We start from the raw sequence: 17405 nt of genomic DNA, 5'->3' as shown, positions 1-17405 counted from the left end.
CGCAAAACTAGTGCAATCCCGTTGGGCTGGGTATTCAAATATTGAAGGTCAAACCTTCAATATCTGGTGCACTTTGTGTCCAAGATATCCTATCGTACTGCCTTTGAAGCCTTCCGTGGGGACCAACTTACAGGGTTATGTTGGGTTAATTGGTCTGCTCACGTTGCTCAAGTTCAAAGTCTTACAATGCTTCGCAATTGCACAAAACTTGCTTTCAAATCAAGTCAACTTTATTCAGGTTCTTCGAATACAATGTAAAATTATTAGTAATAAGTACTTAATTGGGAGGTCCCATAGTCACATGAACTGACAGGGAGGCCTCCTAATACTAAAACAAATGTATAATAAATGTTGTGGGCAGCGTAAAAAAAAAATGCATGCGAAAATACTAACTACACGGGCAGCCTAGGATTGATTTATGAACATCTGAAAATATTGTCCATAGAAAATATTATATATGACAAGCAGTCTGAGGTAGTGTATAGCGGACATTTCAATACAGCAGCAAAATACGGAAGAAGTCTTTCATGGCGGCACGAGAAGAGGCATACCCGATGAAAAGGTCATTCGCCCACATATCATAAAGTGATTTAGATAAGACTTGGGAGCATACACGTGGTGCTTATCAGGAGACCACGCTGACAAAATTTCCCGCTGCATTAGGATTGACGAAATACCAAAAGCGTATCTAAACCAAGCCCTTGCAGAGCTACAGACACACCGAATTCCCAGAGTCGTCGGAGATGTAAGTTGCTCGTTCGTAAAATAGAAGTGCAGCTAATGCATGAACTTGGCTCTTCAATCAAGCTATAGCTTTGGCGATCTTGCATACGCGAACCTAGAAAACTGCGAGGAATACACGCATACAGGAACCAATAATGAAGTCTATATTTGCATTGGGTCGTCTTGGACGTTTCGAGCCGAAGTGTAAGTAGTATGTGTAGCTGACTTTACCACAGCTTCGTTGTCTAATGCAGAAGAATAGGACCAATTAGTACAGTGAAAATTAGTGTTACTCACATAAACATATAGGAATAAAATAAACTCTCCGGCCAGTTTTTGTCGAACGCTTCTCATGTTAAAATTAAAAACTGGAAACTGACCCCCCGTTTCGGGCCAGACAGATCTCGGTCGAATATGCTCACCTTCATGTATGCTAAATATGTATCGTCTTTTGAGTTCACACCTACTACAGTTGTATCGCAGCAATGTTTTGCAGCAGAATGACGGAGCCGCTAACAAAAAGAAGCGTGGGTATGAATCAAGGCTATTGAGTTTACCTGAATATTTAAATTCCTAATTGCAATTCTAACTGTAATTCTATTTATTCGGAATATTTAAATTTATTTGAATCATCAAACAAGAAAATGAATCAAAATTAAAGAAAAAATACCAGGACAGCGCTTCATAAACAGATGACTAACAAGCAAAGTGTAAATGTGTCGTCTCAAGGTTTATCAGGGGGTTAATGCCAAGCATAGAAAGATTGCTTATGTGTGGGGAGAAATCTGTTAGTGTTTGGAATCTGTGTTTCTCTCTCATTCTTTAGTAAACAATTTTTAAGCAGGGTGGCTTACCCGATTCATGTTGGACATGCATGCTAGGAGTTTTTGCGTTCGTAAGAAAGACAAACTTTCGTTTTGCCTAGCCACGTACAACTTGTATGTCAGAATATAAAATAAGGCAATAAATGATTCTGTGATAGTATGGGCCATCCACGGTTCAAGCCTTGGTTATATATATTTACCTTTCGTAAAATACCTGCCAGGCACATATTTCTAATGTCGAAGATGCCTAAACTACGCAGTTAGTTGTAGAGGATGGTCGTATGCACGCAGCTAAAGAAACTTTGCTCACAAAAGCCCACGGCACGCTTGTCGCAATTCTCAGGACCACAAATGAAGTTTCTCCATCTATCTGCCCAGTTATTTAGCGGGTTACCACCACGTCATTTTTTTTATTTTGTTTCCTCTCTGAAGGCGCCTCTCGATCAGGGCGGCACTGTCATGCAGTAGTGATCTTTGTGCGTGACGAGTGGGTCATTCAATGCGTGATGATTACGCTTATAATCCGGAAGAGAGGTTTTGACCTAAGCGGTAAAAAGGTAGAAGCCATGGGTAATTGAACGCTGGTATTCAAATAAACCCTACTGAAATATTCCACACGTCATTCCTGTAAGTGCGCAGGTTTCAATACACATAGCATAAAAAAAGTCTACATTTTCCCATATTTACCATATACTTCCTCAAGATTCTTACGAAAACACATGTAATCATCGGGAGCGCATAAAGAGAGCTTCAGTACTGAAGTTCTTTCGCGGCGGAGCCATTTGCATGCGGCGTGTACCACCGCACCATATCGCTCTAGCGGCGTAAAAAACATGGCGAGATAACAACAAAAGACATGTGGTGGCACCTGTCCGCAGTTTTTCTTCGCCCCGTGGGCTAAATGATATTGCAAGTACAGTATCTCATGTCAACTACTCTGAACACAGCCAGGTGGGCACAATGCGCTTTCCACGAGCTAATTAGCGTGTTTCTCCGAATGAAATATGTGTATTTCGTCTCAATTATTGTCATAAAGACCTGAAAACCTGTCGTATTCTGTTGAAAGGTAAAAGCGAGCTTTTTTTCTTTTTTTATAGGTGATCGCATTTGAACAGTGATGCAGGGCTGCTCCCACTCAATGTTTTGAGCATTGACGCTGATATAAGTTCCAGGAACAAGTCAGTATGGACGTCACGAATGTAATTGGAGATTACGGCAAGTTTCAGAGGAACGTATATCTGTTCACGCTGCTTCGAGAAGCGCCGAGTGCCATTCACCTCGTCATATACAGCTTCTTCTTTCCGACGGTGGAGTACTGGTGTGCCATGCCAGAAACACTGGTAGGAAACATAACTTCGGTGCAATGGGAACTACTTGCCTTGCCCAATTCATCCTCTTATCCCCGTCACCAATGCGAATTCCTTGAGTTCGATGTTACGGTAGAAAGAGTTGTGGTACTGGGAAACACGTCAATGCCTTGTGAAACGTGGGAGTATGGACGAAGCTACTACAAAGGATCCATGGTACAAGAAGTGAGTTGGCTACATGTGCTTCTTTTTTTGGTGCTGGGGTAAGGTAGAGTGGAGATGCTGTATTCGCATGTTAAAGCTTTTCGTTACCAGCATGCAACCACTCGAAAAGTGATGGTGGTTGCTTACACTTCCCGATATAAAACATAAGTAGGGTCAAAGTCAGTCGTGATTCAGTCTTAAGTAAGCGATAATTGTAACATGCAGTTACTTGAGAGATAACACTAGCTTACACGAACTAACCGTCACACTAACTATAGCTGTGACCAGCTGCATTTACCAATCTTTATTATGGGCAAGATAGGGTATATTATCACAAAGCAACACACTTTTACACGTAGTTAACCCAGTAAATCTTGCAGGAAACACTGGGCCAAAACGCGCCGACCAGAGACATACGATGTCTTGTTAGTACGCGCCCTTGTGGCGAGCGTAAGTATTTTTGAAAGGTTAGAAGTATTCCTGTAGCACCTTTGCAATATTCGCCTTGTATGTGAAAAGCAATTAGAGTTCATTGCGTACAACCAGGCAGCTGACGAAGCCACCAACGACCAACAACCTTTGGCCGAAACCTAACGAGGCCTAAGACCACTATATAAATCCGCAGAGCATTTGATAAGGTTCATTGAAGCCATTTAAACATGTTGAAGTATCCGAATTTCGAAGCGGGTTTTTTTGTGGCTCCTTATTTATTTAATTCCATGCGCCGCAATAATTAAAAAAAACGTGGTCGCGTTTGATTTTGCGTTTCAGCTGAATTGTGCTTTCTGGTCAGCACTTTGTGTTGAAACTCGTATTTACTCATAATAGACTCAGCAGATTCGTTAACTTTGATGATCTTTTGCTCATTTCCCGTTTTCGACAGTCTATATAATTTCATCTTGGCCACATTACCTCCGTGTGTAAATTTATGGCCTCGCATTTTTGAACACTGTTATTAGGCGACTGCTATTAAGGTGCCCGAAACATAAGACAGGGGTAAGAGTCACATCCCATTTTTATAGGAAAGGGGGATAAAAAAGCACCCATTACATGCCTTTGAATTTAGACGCAGAGATGTCCGCGAAGTACAAGCGTACTCGTATTACACAGAACATATTGTACTGAATGAAGCAAGTATTTCTATGCTCAACACAGTGGGACCTCGTTTGCGACCGAGCTTGGATGCGAAGTCTCGCACAGACTGCGACAATGGTCGGAATGCTCGTGGGCACACTGATGTCCTCACTCGGAGACAAGTATGTGAAGTCGTGCGTTTTGAAAGTTTCGGTTCAGTGGCAAATAAAGCTGAGAAATTGGAAGCTGAGTGTTCCCGACACTGAAACGGACTTGCGTTAGTCGTTCCTCGCTTCGTACCATAAACGTTAGGCCAGTCGTGTGACCATGTTATTGAGTTGGTTACAGGGCACTAATGCCTTAAGGCACATATGATCAAGAATTTTGGGCATATGGACTGCAGTTTACTTCTTTTCGTTTATTGTTGATTAGTGAGTACATCAACTAACAACCACGATTATTGTGTTCATAATTCACGTAAACACAGTGAACTATTTCGCATAGAATTGATGGAGCGTACGCTTTCTCATTATGTGAAAACAGTACGTAGCGCTTATACAAAGTATACGAAGGTTTTATTGCTGCAGTCCTTCATCTATGTAGCCCATTCACCTATTCTGATTAAGATTATAGTTACTGATTCTGCAAAAACTCTATGCAGATCCTATATAAGACGCATAAATGTTAACAGACTCCATTTTATAGCCTAATCGCCAGTCTCTGCCATGCTGTTTTCTTTTGCCTTACTTCAGTTTCAGTGTCCACGTTGCTTCATCATCTTTTAAGGCAACATTACACACTGAGCTCAATTAATGACAACTTGCGTTTAAGTCATCAGTTTTTTCTTGTAGTGCTAATTTAACCACTCGCATGTACTGACATTGTGTCAAAGGTACCCTAATAAATCATTTATTGATCAGTCTAAGATCAAGAGTCAATTCGCATTAGTAATTAGTATCCTTTGATAAGTGTGGCTAGTTGAACAGGTTTGTAAGGATGCACAACATCGAGCTAGGAAAATGCACACGTACTTGTCATTTTTTGTACCCATGTGTTATGCCTTATTCAATCGAGGTATGTATACTTTTACCTGATTATCGATTTTCTTTCGTACTTGTCAGGATTGGCCGGAGACCCATCATAATAGCCGGTTACGTCATCTGCTTGTTCGGAAGTGTTTGCGTCGCAGTGTCTCCGTCATTTTCCATCCTTGTGGCATCAAGAGCACTACTCGGCTCTGGCTTAGGAATGGGGCAGTCGTCATCTTTCTGTTTGCGTAAGGTTGCCGCTTTCATTACTCTATACGTATATAACCTTGTTGCTTGCCGAACACGCGTATAATATTGCTCACGGGACGTGGACGTGATTTGCCACAAGTGCTATCGTATGATAGAAGAATTAATTGAGACAATTGTGGGGGGGGGGGGGGGGGCACATACTTTGACAGTCCTCATCGAAAGACGACTGAGCAGATCTGTATATCGGCCTGCCTCCAAATGGTTGGGCTCACGAATTCTTGGCCTTGCGTTGATTGTGTTTCTGAGAATTTCTTGCAATACGTGTTAAGGAGTTAGTAATCAAGAGATTTTAAAGGGTGGAAGTAATGCAAAGTAGTGTCATCATTTTGCGATTGATCGATATGTGGAGTTTAACGTCCCAAATCCACCACATGATTATGAGAGACGCCGTAGTGGAGGGCTCGGGAAATTTCGACCACCTGTGGTTTTTTTAACGTGCACCCAGATCAGAGAACACGAGCTTACAACATTTCCGCCTCCAACGGAAATGCAGCCACCGCCACCGGAATTTGATCCCACGAGCGGGAGTTAGCAGCCGAGTACCTTAGCCAATAGACCACCACGGCTGGGCCGTCATTGTGCAAGACCTTGCTTTGGAAAAAAAAAAAACATGCTACACATTCCCGGTATAGCTTGAGTTTCTTGAAGAATTTCCTAGTGTTCATAGAAAACAACAAAGCACACACTGGCTGAATATGTTATTGTAGGAAGCGAGTGGTTTCCATTAGAAAAATCCCGCCTTGTAGCATTACCAGAGGGCTTTTCTAGCGCTGATTATTTCTCAAAGTTGACACGCCAGTGGGTAAGGGCCAGGCGAAGACCTGCTATTGCATTTGGCTATCTAAAACAGGGTTGCCAAATGCTACATCAAAGTTTAGGCTGGTGGCTGTTGTCCATGTGACAGGCCTCATTAAATAATTGAAAATGACGCTCGTAAACATTTACTGCGTGTTTCGAAATTTCTTGACGTGACCGACCAAACCCATCGTTGCTGCATAACAGCGAAGTTGCTAGCTCTGTCCGGCTTCTGAAAGTTCTTTCGGTTTGAACAGACGGCAGCCGCATTCGGTAGTCCCAAATACAATCGGGCAGCGTAATAATTTCATCGCATTTATAGAACTCCAGGACCTGAAAAATTATCGGCAGGGGGTCCCTATGGTTTGTGTCTATGATATATTGGGCTTGGTACGTGAAACTGCAGGATTTGTTATGGCCTACGGTCAACGACCGGCTTAAAAGTTTTCCTCGGCATACTTGATGTGCGCTGTTTCTGGAACACTAGGTCGGAGGGACCTTTGAATTTCTGAGCAAATAATAGGTCTACTCTGCGGAACTGCAGAGTATATGTCGGCGTGCTTTCGAACAACGCGGTAATTTAAACCAAAGTTACCTGCGAAACTAGCGGGTATGTTCAGCTTTATATTGTGTGTCGTGGTATCTCAACCTTTCACGCTGGTCGAAATTGTCCTGCGCCACGCGATTGCAGTTATGGAGGTGATCGGCCTTAAGGAGAGGACCGCCGCCGCTCTGGCGCTCGGCGTTGGCTTCTCACTTGGCATCATCATGCTTCCTGGCTTGGCGTGGTTCATACAAGACTGGAGGATGCTGCAATGGGCTATCACCACTCCTTTTCTGGCCTTCATCATTTGGTCTTGGTGAGAAGCAAGAGCGTGTGTCTTTGTTTTTTTTTTCACAAGGTGAATTATCACCATAGTAATTAGCCTTTGGAAAATATCTTCGCGCAAAATGTCCGGATGACTCATTTGTCTGTTGGAGTCAGTGAGACCAAGTCCAAATTATTTGGCGTTATGATGATGCTTCATTGTGATATAGAAAATGTTTGGTGTGTTCAGCATAACCCGAGAACTTGTGAGGTATACGTATGACTTCAATTTGGTACCCGGCATTCTTCAGCTGCAGAAGAGTTGGTCTATAAGCCAATTGGCATTACAATAGTGTAGAAAGCAGAGCAAAATGTGCAAACAGGGAAAAGGCTACAAGCACGCAGGACCAAACGTTAGCACTGTGGACGTGTGGTATTTGCCTTGTACCCAGTTTTCTGGGCTCATTAAGGCAAGGATTCTTGATTTACAGTCTCGGGGTACTGTGTCAAACTAGCACGCGGCAAGAAAAAAATATCTCTTTTCTTCGTAATTTACGTGGCTACTTTATCGAAATTGTTTCAAAATGTTAAACCAGCTTTATTATTTTATTACAACTTTGCAAAATTGATGATGCTGTTGTGAATTGTACAGGGCGAAATTGGTACGGCGAGCAACATTTACTGATCTGACAACCAAAAAACATCGATATAGTTCATTCACAGCGCTTTTTAAAAAGCTTTCGTAAGCAATCACAATATTTCACGGAAGACGCACATCGCCACAGGTTTAAAAGCACCCAACCCAACGATTGCAACTATTGATGTTGGCCCTGTTTTTTTTCAGGCACATCCTATTGTATGCCCACGAGCTTCCCGTAGTTTCGCGCAAATTAATTCCCTCACGTCCTAGGCTCCACTTACTTCGCCTTCGTTAGTGCACGAAGAAAATTGTGCATTGGCCTCATTCATTAGAAGGATTCGGAAGCTTCACATCTTTGTCCTTCCAGTAAGCGACTTCGGCCTGTTATTAACAGGCCTTTTTCGTAATAACAAAGATCTTGAGGTACTTCAAAGGCGTTTAACTTTCTGGTGCCATGGCTGCATTTTGTCAACATTTCCTTGAAGATCGCTTTGATACAGCTTTACTGGCATTGTAGTGCATGGTACTTCTTTCAAACAGGGAACCTTACGGAACACGTCATCCTGGTACTACCGTTTTCTCAGAAAGCGTGGTTGTAATTGTTGTAATTATCATTGTAGTAAACTGTGTACCACTCTGAAGTATAGTGGTTATGGCGCTCAGCCACTTACCCGAAGGTCGTAGGTTCGATCCAGGGCCTACTATTTAGACATACGTGAAATGATAGATTCCCCTGTAATGTGTAATGGTAATGGACGCTAAAAAACGGTAGGTGACCTTGGTTTCTGGAGCTCTCCACTACGGTGCACTTCATAACCATATCTTGGTTTGTCGTTACCGCTGTTTACTGCTTTCCTCTCTGTCGGCAGGTTCCTTCCAGAGTCCCCGCGCTGGCTTGTAGCAAAAGGCAAGATGTCCGCAGCTCGTAAAGTAATCCTCAAAGCATGCACAGATAACAGACTGCACGTCGACGACATTGACATTGTTCTGGCGCAGTTGAGAAAGAAAATTTTGCAGGTAAGTGCAACATCCCCCGCGATATCCTAGTTGTTGCCTCAGCACATGTGTTATTGTTCACCGGCCATGCTCTATGTGACAAACATTAGGTTGTTCTTGCGTGGGCTTCTCTATGATTCCAACCGCTATGTTTTTCTCTTTCACGTGTCAAGAGTGCTTAGGCGACATTGCCATATGACCACCAATATTCACTGGATACAGGAGTACTGATGGCTTCGAAGATTACATTCATCAATTCATCATCAATTTATCATCATCAATTCAACAATCGTCAATTCATCATCATCAACTTACAATGTGTGAAATTGACAAACGTAGCGTTAGAGTACATTCTATCTTGCACACAGTCGCTGAGGCATGCGGGTCGACACTCAGGATACATTACCAGCTTTCCATAAAATCAATATGTCACAGTCTCTCTGTTTGTATCGATATAAAAGAGAGCACAAAGCGTTTATTTAAAAAGGTGGCGTATGCTTTCCAATTCATTATTGATATTTGTGTTATGTTGTGTTGTCCCAATATGACTAGGAAGAAGAATCCGCAAAGAAAAAAGCCAGCTTCGTCGATCTCCTAAGAAGCCGGAGAATGCTCCTGTGCACCATCGTACTGGTTTACGCCTCGTAAGTGATGCCAATATGAAATCTCGACCACTAAAAGGACGAGTACCTTACGGGCTCAAGCCAAATTGTAGACATCAAACTCTGCCTATGCAGCGATGCAAACACTACCCCCAGCCCACTCATCACCACCCAGGATAGTGCACAGAGAGCCATCCACAAGGGCATACGCAAGGCCACGATAATGTTAGCGTCACGTCGAAATGAAAAGAAGTGGGCGGGCATCTTTTTTTGCAAGCAACAACAACAACAACAGAAAAGAACCGCCCTATTGTAAGAAACCAGCGAATTCTATCGGCCGCTTCACTTGTGCCATCGTGGCAATGTATCTTATCAAACATCTTCCTTTGCCTCTTTTTTTTTCATATGCTCTTGTTATGGTGCACGAAAAGTTTTGGAAGGAGCACGCACCTTCCACTTTGTGTGCGATAATGAAAGGAGTTGTGAAACTGCTGCGCACTGCTTGTTTCATCGCTGGGAATTCCCGGCGATCCCACTCTTGGTGGCGTTGTTCCTCGAGCGTCTCCTAAATTTACCGTAGGCAGCGGGACGGGAGGAGTACAATTCTCCGCCGAGAGGTTTCCCCGTAGTCGACCCAGTACGACCTGGGCTCGTCAACGCTTCGTCTAATGACCCCATCTTTTTGTAGGTTTAGCCACACATACCTCTGTTCCTTTGAATAGCTGTGGCAGATCACGCATTTCATGACATCGGTCGTAGTAGCTCTATTGGCGCTGACACTGCGACGTCTTGAAAGATGTCATTTTTGAAAGCTTGATGGTTGAGGCTGATAGTTTTTCATGGACAGGGGCAATAGCATGCGCTATGTTATCCCCGTGAGCAACTTGGTGGGGCTGTATTCGTTGTTCAATAGACTTGCCTTATAGGCGAGAATAATTTTGTAAGTGGCAACAGTTGTTTAAGGACCCTTCGGTATTTTTTATGATGAATTCTGCCATTCGGTTGTGTTGATAGGGGGACTGAAGGTCACGTGTTGAAAGTTGTACTCGGCTGCTAATTTTGCAAATTCAGCAACCAGGGCTCTTGAGAACTGTGACCTATCAACGGACACTGCTACTTCCTTAACCTCATGTCTCGCGAAAATGTTTTTGCAGTTGTTTATTACTGTTGAGGAGGACAGGTTAATCAGCGGTACCAGCTGCGCGCATCGTGTAAACTAGTCCATTACTACTAGCTACTGCTCTCTTCCCTGCAAAAAAAATTATTTTGCCCTTCGTTGGCAGGACCTATCTGGAAGGTTCGTGTGTTGCAGAGGTACATTTCGGTTGGTGTTCTGCTTAAACCAGCTGTGGAAGGTCTTAGCGATTCATTAAATTTTTTCGTCAATACTTGACCACCAAACTGAGTTCTTTGAATGTGCCCGGCACTTCTCGATTCCACAGTTTCTCGTGAATTATTTGAAGGAGTTTCGTAGTGTCGAAGAGATGACTATCCCAGAGCCGTATAAGAGCCCGTTTTCACGTGGTCAATGCTTTGGCTTTCATTTCAGAAAGGCTTCAAGCTAAACTCAACATCTAGGGGGCTTGGCTCCCCAAATGAAAGTCCTGGGTAGGTGTATGCTGGAATCGGTGGATATGGCAGAAAGAACAGTGATTGTGGAGTAAATAACAGTGGGTATGCTGGAAGCTTTACTGTTCATATTGGCTGATGATGGCGAGAGTGGAAAAATGGTGGCAGGGGGTAGTGGTGGAGAGCCAATGATAGTGACAGTGGAAAATGATGGCTGAGAGTGGCCAGGGAGAACTTGTTTGAAGGATGACTTGATGAACAAGTTTAATGACGGTCGCGTGATGCAAGCTTGGAGGATGATGCTGGCATGATGAAGAACAACGTGGCAGTATGTGAAATCACTTGTTATTTCCCGTGTTTCCTTTCGGAATATGCAGTAAAATATATTTATGGTCGAGAAAAGCCAAAGGCCACCATCACGCTTTCTAAAACGTTTTATTTTTATTCTGCGGCGTGGAGACCATCTGAATTTTCGGGGAGCGCAGAGCTTGACCATGCATGTTCACATTTTGTGCACGTACTTACATAGCTTCAAAACTGCGATGTGCTTCTTTGTTGTGATTCTTAGAAGACTGAAGGTGCCGCTGTGAAGAGCGACTGTAAACGTGTTACATCGCCACGCAGTTTACCAGAAAAGTGTGATCACTGGTTTGCAATTGCCCCTTTCAACGGTAAATTAGAATACAGCCGCCACTTGTCGCCATGCTAGAAACGCAACCCTGGCATTTCTTGCATACAAAATTACAAGAGCCGTGCTTTAGGTTAACAGCGAAATTGCGTGCGTTGCTAAAATACACAAGCTTTTACCTTATATCTGCGTCGAGACGAGCCCCAGAAAGTATGGCTTTCACCATTCTATTGTACAACCATGGTTTCCAACAAATGTTAATCCTACTGACCGAGCCCATCCAAGCGTCATCGGCGCTTCTGTGTTTTAGAACAGATGATTTCGACATATGTGAATAACAACACAGCATGGTAGTGGCATCATTTAACCTAAATGAAGCTTGTTTTTTTTGTGTGTAATGTATGTCTCCTACCAAGAAGAGAAGACATCGAGGCGACGTGCGTTTGCAGTCACTGAAAGCCACCGGTAGCGCTCACCGGCGCTTTTCTGCCTCTTATTCGAGAACACAGACTTGTCGATTCGCATGCTTTACTGAACCGATATCATGGAATTATTGCTCACAGTCTTCATTAGTTTCTTGCCAAGCTGTTATGTAATTTTTGCTAACAATGCAGCTATAGATCAGTGCGCTGGCACAACTGAGCCGTACGTACGTTGCGGGGAAAAAAATCAGAATACGGAATCAAATGAACGTGCGTTTTCCTCGAATGAGCTTAGAGGCTTCATGAATCTGCTGCACATGCCGCACTTCCCTACGAGTGATAAACGGATAATAAACTCGGCAGCAACCACCGGTAAATTACATCTGCTCATCCACCCACTTTATTTGTTTTATTGACTTAAGAACGGTAACAAAAATTTAGCGCTGATGCCATTATCGCAGTGACAGTCACTACCGGCAGCGATTGTTTGTGTTTATTAAATACGCAATATTTATTAGCCCGAGCATATTCCTTCTATATTGAGTATGCGATATGCAAAACTGAATATAAACGGTGAATTGGTATGTTCAGTAAACATTCCACCGAGATGAAAGTATATGTCGGCATGTTTACAGTTTCACACAAGTCACTATATAAAGATTTACTGACTATGTACCTCACCACCCATTATACTTTGATCCTCAAGGCCTTGATGTATGGGAGCGAGTCTGCAAAACGTATACACCCTGAAAATCGAGTGTTTGGGGAGTGTTTCCGCCACACAACAATATACGTCACCTATTTGGAGTATATTTTCCTCGCGTTGTCCCCAGCGTTCCGCTGGTTAACGGTGCCGAACGGCGTGCGTTATTAGTGTGACATAGCATTATTGATATGAAATTTACCAAGACCGGGTTTTCAAAAAAAAAAAACGTGAGCAAGTCAGTTCATTATTGTTGTGTAGCAGAACTAACTATTCCCCAAGCACTCTTTATTTCTTAAAGTGTATATCTCCAAATCAAAAACATTGTTTTATAAGCTTCACTCTGAAACACTACCCGCTCTAACTTGATAAGAATACAAAGGTATTTTTATCTCTACGGTCATTTGTCTCTGGTGTACCTGAAACAATAGAGCAATGCTTTGTGAGCTACAAAGAAGCCATTCTATTCTAGGGGTCCTTCAATGAAGTCAGCAGAATGAAAAAAAAAAGAAACTTTTGTCCATAGTTCGCTATCATATTCTTTGATGAAGTGCCGTACAATACGTTTTTTTGTTATTGGTATGGGCAGTCTGTAGAAGACGCGCATGTAGCATGGCAGTGCAGAGCCGATTACTTCTTCCCGCACACATTTCATCCAAATTACTACTCACCTAAAGAGTGTTGATGATGAACTTGATTTTAGGCCGCACTGGTACCACATCTTGGTGAGGTATCCTATCTTGTTAGCCCAATTTGGTACCCATCTCGGTACCCTGTCTTGGTGACGTGCTTAGCCTCGCCACTTGTGCAGCACGTTATGAAGAACCCTCCCGAGACTATGGTACTGACTTCGAGTTTCCAAGCGACGCTTGTACGTTCACTGTCGCTATATAAAACGGCAACAGCACAACCCTGTATGATACATAATTGTCAAGAGTTCGACGAAAGTTCACCTGGTGAGGTAATATGATAAAGATGTAGATGCATTCACTGACAAAATCAAGGCGATGAAAACCCAGAGATTTTTCAGGACCAATATGGGTTCCTTGTTCACACTAACAAACAAGAGCCGTATGCCGTCTTTTAGCAAGAAAAGGCAGGGCAGTCCATAAGCGTTGCGAATCTGAAGGGCTTGGGTGAAGCAATTCAAAAAGAAGTCATCTCACTTGGTATTTTCTTGCTTAATATCTGGTGGCATGTACGTCGTCCAGTCGTCTGTCACTGTTCAGTGGGCAAGCGGTGGCGGCGTCCTCGTTTCCAGGCTATAGTATCACATTCGATAGCTATAGCGTCTACGATCGGCGGGTGCCACTTCTGACACCATGTTTACGTCGCGCCGAGACAAGAAGAAATGAACGTATTTTCTTATTGCATGCAGCAACCAAGAAGAACCCCCTATATTGTCACAAAGACACAGGCACGCAGGTACAAAATAGGGCGTTTACTTTCGCAACCCAAGGGCCAGAAACGCGAACACCAGAGCACGCGCACACAGAACTACTTCGTTGTCCTCTTCAGAGGCTGGTTACTATAGTTGCCAGCCTACCTTGCGTAAATTCCCCCCTTTCAAGAGAGACCGTCCCGGTCGATTGACTGAGATGCTAAAGTTGGTCATGAAAGAAAAAAATGATCACGTCAACGAAAAAAAAAAGCCCACGCTGTTGTGGATAATAAGGAAAAAGTTCGAAGTGTTCATAACTCGTGGGCGTGGTACGGTTTCATCCGTACTACATGGACTACTTCTGTACGTGGACGTCTTCGGTTTAAACTGGTGTCGGAGCTTTGGGGAACTACCTCGTAATTCACGTCACTGAGGCAGCGCACAACTTCGTAAGGGCCAAAGTAGCGCCGCAATAGCTTCTCCGAAAGCCCACGATGTCGAACTGGTGTCCACACCCATACATAGTCACCTGGTTGATAGTGGACGCTCCTTCGGCCTTGGTTGTAACGGCGAGCGTCGATATCTTGCTGCGCGCGAATGCGGTTCCGTGCAAGCTGGCGGGCTCCCTCGGCTTTCTCAACGAAGTCGTCAACGCTGTCATTTCCGCTGTTGTCATGGTCTACGGGGAGCATAGAGTCTAACGATGTTGTGACGCGACGGCCATAAACAAGCTCGAATGGTGTTAGGTCTGTGGTCTCTTGCACAGCGGTGTTATAAGCAAACGTGACGTACGGCAAAATTTCATCCCACGTTTTGTGCTCTACATCAACATACATAGATAGCATGTCGGCCAATGTTTTGTTTAAACTCTCCGTCAAGCCGTTCGTTTGGGGATGATAAGCTGTTGTTTTCCGGTGGTTGGTTTGCGTCAGCTTGGTGACCTGTTGCAATAACTCTGCCGTAAATGCTGCTCCGCGATCGGTTATGAGAACAGCAGGTGCACCATGGCGCAAAAAAATGTCGTGGACAAAGAATCTGTCGACTTCAACTGTAGTTCTCTTAGGCACAGCTTTGGTTTCTGCATAGCTAGTCAGATAGTCAGTCGCGACAATTATCCACTTATTTTCTGAGGATGACGTAGGGAAGCGACCAAGAAGATCTATTTCTACTTGCTGAAATGGTGCTCGAGTTGGATCTAAAGGTTGGAGGAAACCGGCGGGCTTTGCGGGTGGAACTTTACTCCTCTGACAGTCACGGCAGGTGCGGACATAGCGCTGAACGGACGAATACAGCTGTGACCAGTAGTACTTCTGTCGGATGCGCGCTAATGTCCTAGCAAAGCCTAAGTTACCGGCCGAAGGATCGTCGTGGCACGCCTGTAAAACTTCCTCACGCAGTGCCATTGGAACGGCGAGGAGGAAATTTTCCTGGCTGCTCTCAAGATTTCTCTTGTAGAGAACATTGTTCCGCAGGCAATACGTAGTCAAACCACGCGAGAGTCGGCGTGGGACGATAACGTCTTCTCCTTGAAGATGCTGGATGACAGGAAGTAGCTCAGCGTCCTCACGTTGAAGCTCAGCCATCCGCACCACATCGACGATGCCAAGAAACGGTAAATCTTGTTCAGTGTCAGATGACATCGGGGAAATAGGAGCACGAGACAGGCAGTCAGCATCTGTATGCTTATGTCCTGATCGGTAGACCACTGTTATGTCGTACTCTTGAAGGCGGAAGCTCCAGCGGGCGAGGCGGCCTGATGGATCCCGTAGATTGGCAAGCCAACAGAGCGAATCGTGGTCATTGACCGCTCGAAATGGCCGGCCGTATAGGTAGGGTCGAAACTTGCTAATGGCCCAAACGACTGCTAGGCACTCTTTTTCGGTGGTAGAGTAATTAACCTCTGCTTTTGTGAGACTGCGGCTCGCGTAAGCGATCACACGCTCAGCGCCGTTCTGCCATTGAACTAGAATGGCTCCGATTCCCACGTTGCTGGCGTCTGTGCGGATCTCGGTGTCGGCAGTGTCGTCGAAATGTTCCAGCACTGGAGCTGTCTGCAGTCGATTTTGAAGCTCTACGAAGGCTTGTTGTTGTTCTTCCGTCCATACAAAAGGTACATCTGGCCGTGTCAGTCTTGTAAGAGGTTCCGCAATTTTCGGAAATCCTTCGACAAAACGGCGGTAGTACGCACAGAGTCCGAGGAATCGCTGAACAGCCTTTTTGTCTCCAGGACGAGGGAAATCGGCAATGGCAGCCAACTTCTCCGGATCTGGTCGAACACCCCCCGGGCTAACCACGTGGCCGAGAAACTTGAGTTCCTGATAGCCGAAGTAGCACTTTTCGGGCTTGATGGTAAGGTTCGCTCTCCTTATTGCAGTGAGGACACTTTTTAGCCTTGAAAGATGCTCGTCAAGTGTGGTTGAAAACACAACGACATCATCCAAGTATACAAGACCCGTCTGCCACTTTAGTCCAGCTAGTACAGTATCCATCATGCGTTGAAACGTGGCGGGAGCGGAACAGAGACCGAAAGGCAGCACTTTAAATTCGTAGAGCCCGTCAGGCGTCACGAACGCCGTTTTCTCACGGTCGCCCTCGTCAACTTCAATTTGCCAGTACCCTGACTTGAGATCTAGTGATGTGAAGAACTGGGCGTGGCGTAGACGGTCTAAGGCGTCATCAATCCGTGGGAGGGGGTAACCGTCGCGTTTCGTGACTTTGTTATGCCATCGATAGTCGACGCAGAAGCGTAGTGTGTTGTCTTTTTTCTTTACTAAGACAACAGGTGACGCCCACGGACTTGTCGAGGGTTGGATGACGTCACCATTCAGCATTTTGAGAACTTGACGCTTAATCACCTCTCTTTCCTTCGGGGACACACGGTATGGATGTTGGCGAAGAGGCCGCGCCGACTCCTCGGTAACAATGCGGTGTTTTGTAACGGTGGTACGCTGAACTTTCGATGCTGTGGAGAAGCAGTCCGAGAATTCCCTCACAAGGTTTAGCAGCCGCTCTTTTCGTGAATCCGGCAAGTCTGGATTAACGTGAATACGGCTTCCCAGGTCAGCACAAGCTTTTGCATGCGGTGAAGTCGTATCCAATGTGCCGATATCGAAAAAGTCGGCGATTTCACTGAGAAAAGCGACAGTAGTCCCTCTAGGAACGTGCTGAAACTCATTGCTGAAGTTGGTCAGCAGAACTCGAGAGCGTTTATTCTCTAACCGAACAAGGCATCGGGCTATGCATATGTTTCGTTTGAGCAGCAGCGGGATATTTGCCTCAGCAATACCTTCATAGTCGTTGAATTCGTCAAAAACGTCGCAGGCTACCAAGGTGAACACGCTACTCTTCGGCGGTAACGTGACGTCGTCGTCAACAATTCTCGAAGCATTGACGTAACTGCTGTGAGGGTTGCGCGCTAAAGCGTGTGCCGT

The 17405-nt window shown here is 44.6% G+C and overlaps 1 protein-coding gene across 8 annotated transcripts in view; it reads left to right on the top strand.

Annotated features, from left to right (window-relative positions):
* The first annotated feature begins 691 nt into the window (after positions 1-691).
* Positions 692-17405, top strand: part of LOC119165471 (organic cation transporter protein) — a 31752-nt gene continuing 15038 nt past the window's right edge. For 4 of the 8 annotated variants that reach the window (XM_075872156.1, XM_075872154.1, XM_075872157.1 and 1 more), the window contains exons 1-6: positions 692-745; positions 2645-3079; positions 4214-4314; positions 5254-5408; positions 6917-7085; positions 8543-8690. In XM_075872156.1, coding sequence (XP_075728271.1) covers positions 2732-3079; positions 4214-4314; positions 5254-5408; positions 6917-7085; positions 8543-8690 — 921 coding nt within the window. In that variant the 5' untranslated portion in view covers positions 692-745; positions 2645-2731. Of the gene's footprint in view, positions 746-2644; positions 3080-4213; positions 4315-5253; positions 5409-6916; positions 7086-8542; positions 8691-9221; positions 9314-17405 lie in introns of those variants that run through there. The other 4 variants (XM_075872151.1, XM_075872153.1, XM_075872152.1 and 1 more) reach the window with 2 other exon arrangements.

Source organism: Rhipicephalus microplus, chromosome 8 (assembly GCF_043290135.1).
Source record: "Rhipicephalus microplus isolate Deutch F79 chromosome 8, USDA_Rmic, whole genome shotgun sequence".
Classification (NCBI taxonomy): Eukaryota; Metazoa; Arthropoda; class Arachnida; order Ixodida; family Ixodidae; genus Rhipicephalus; species Rhipicephalus microplus.
Note: the sequence above shows the minus strand (reverse complement) of the source record. Positions and strands in the feature narration are given on the sequence as shown.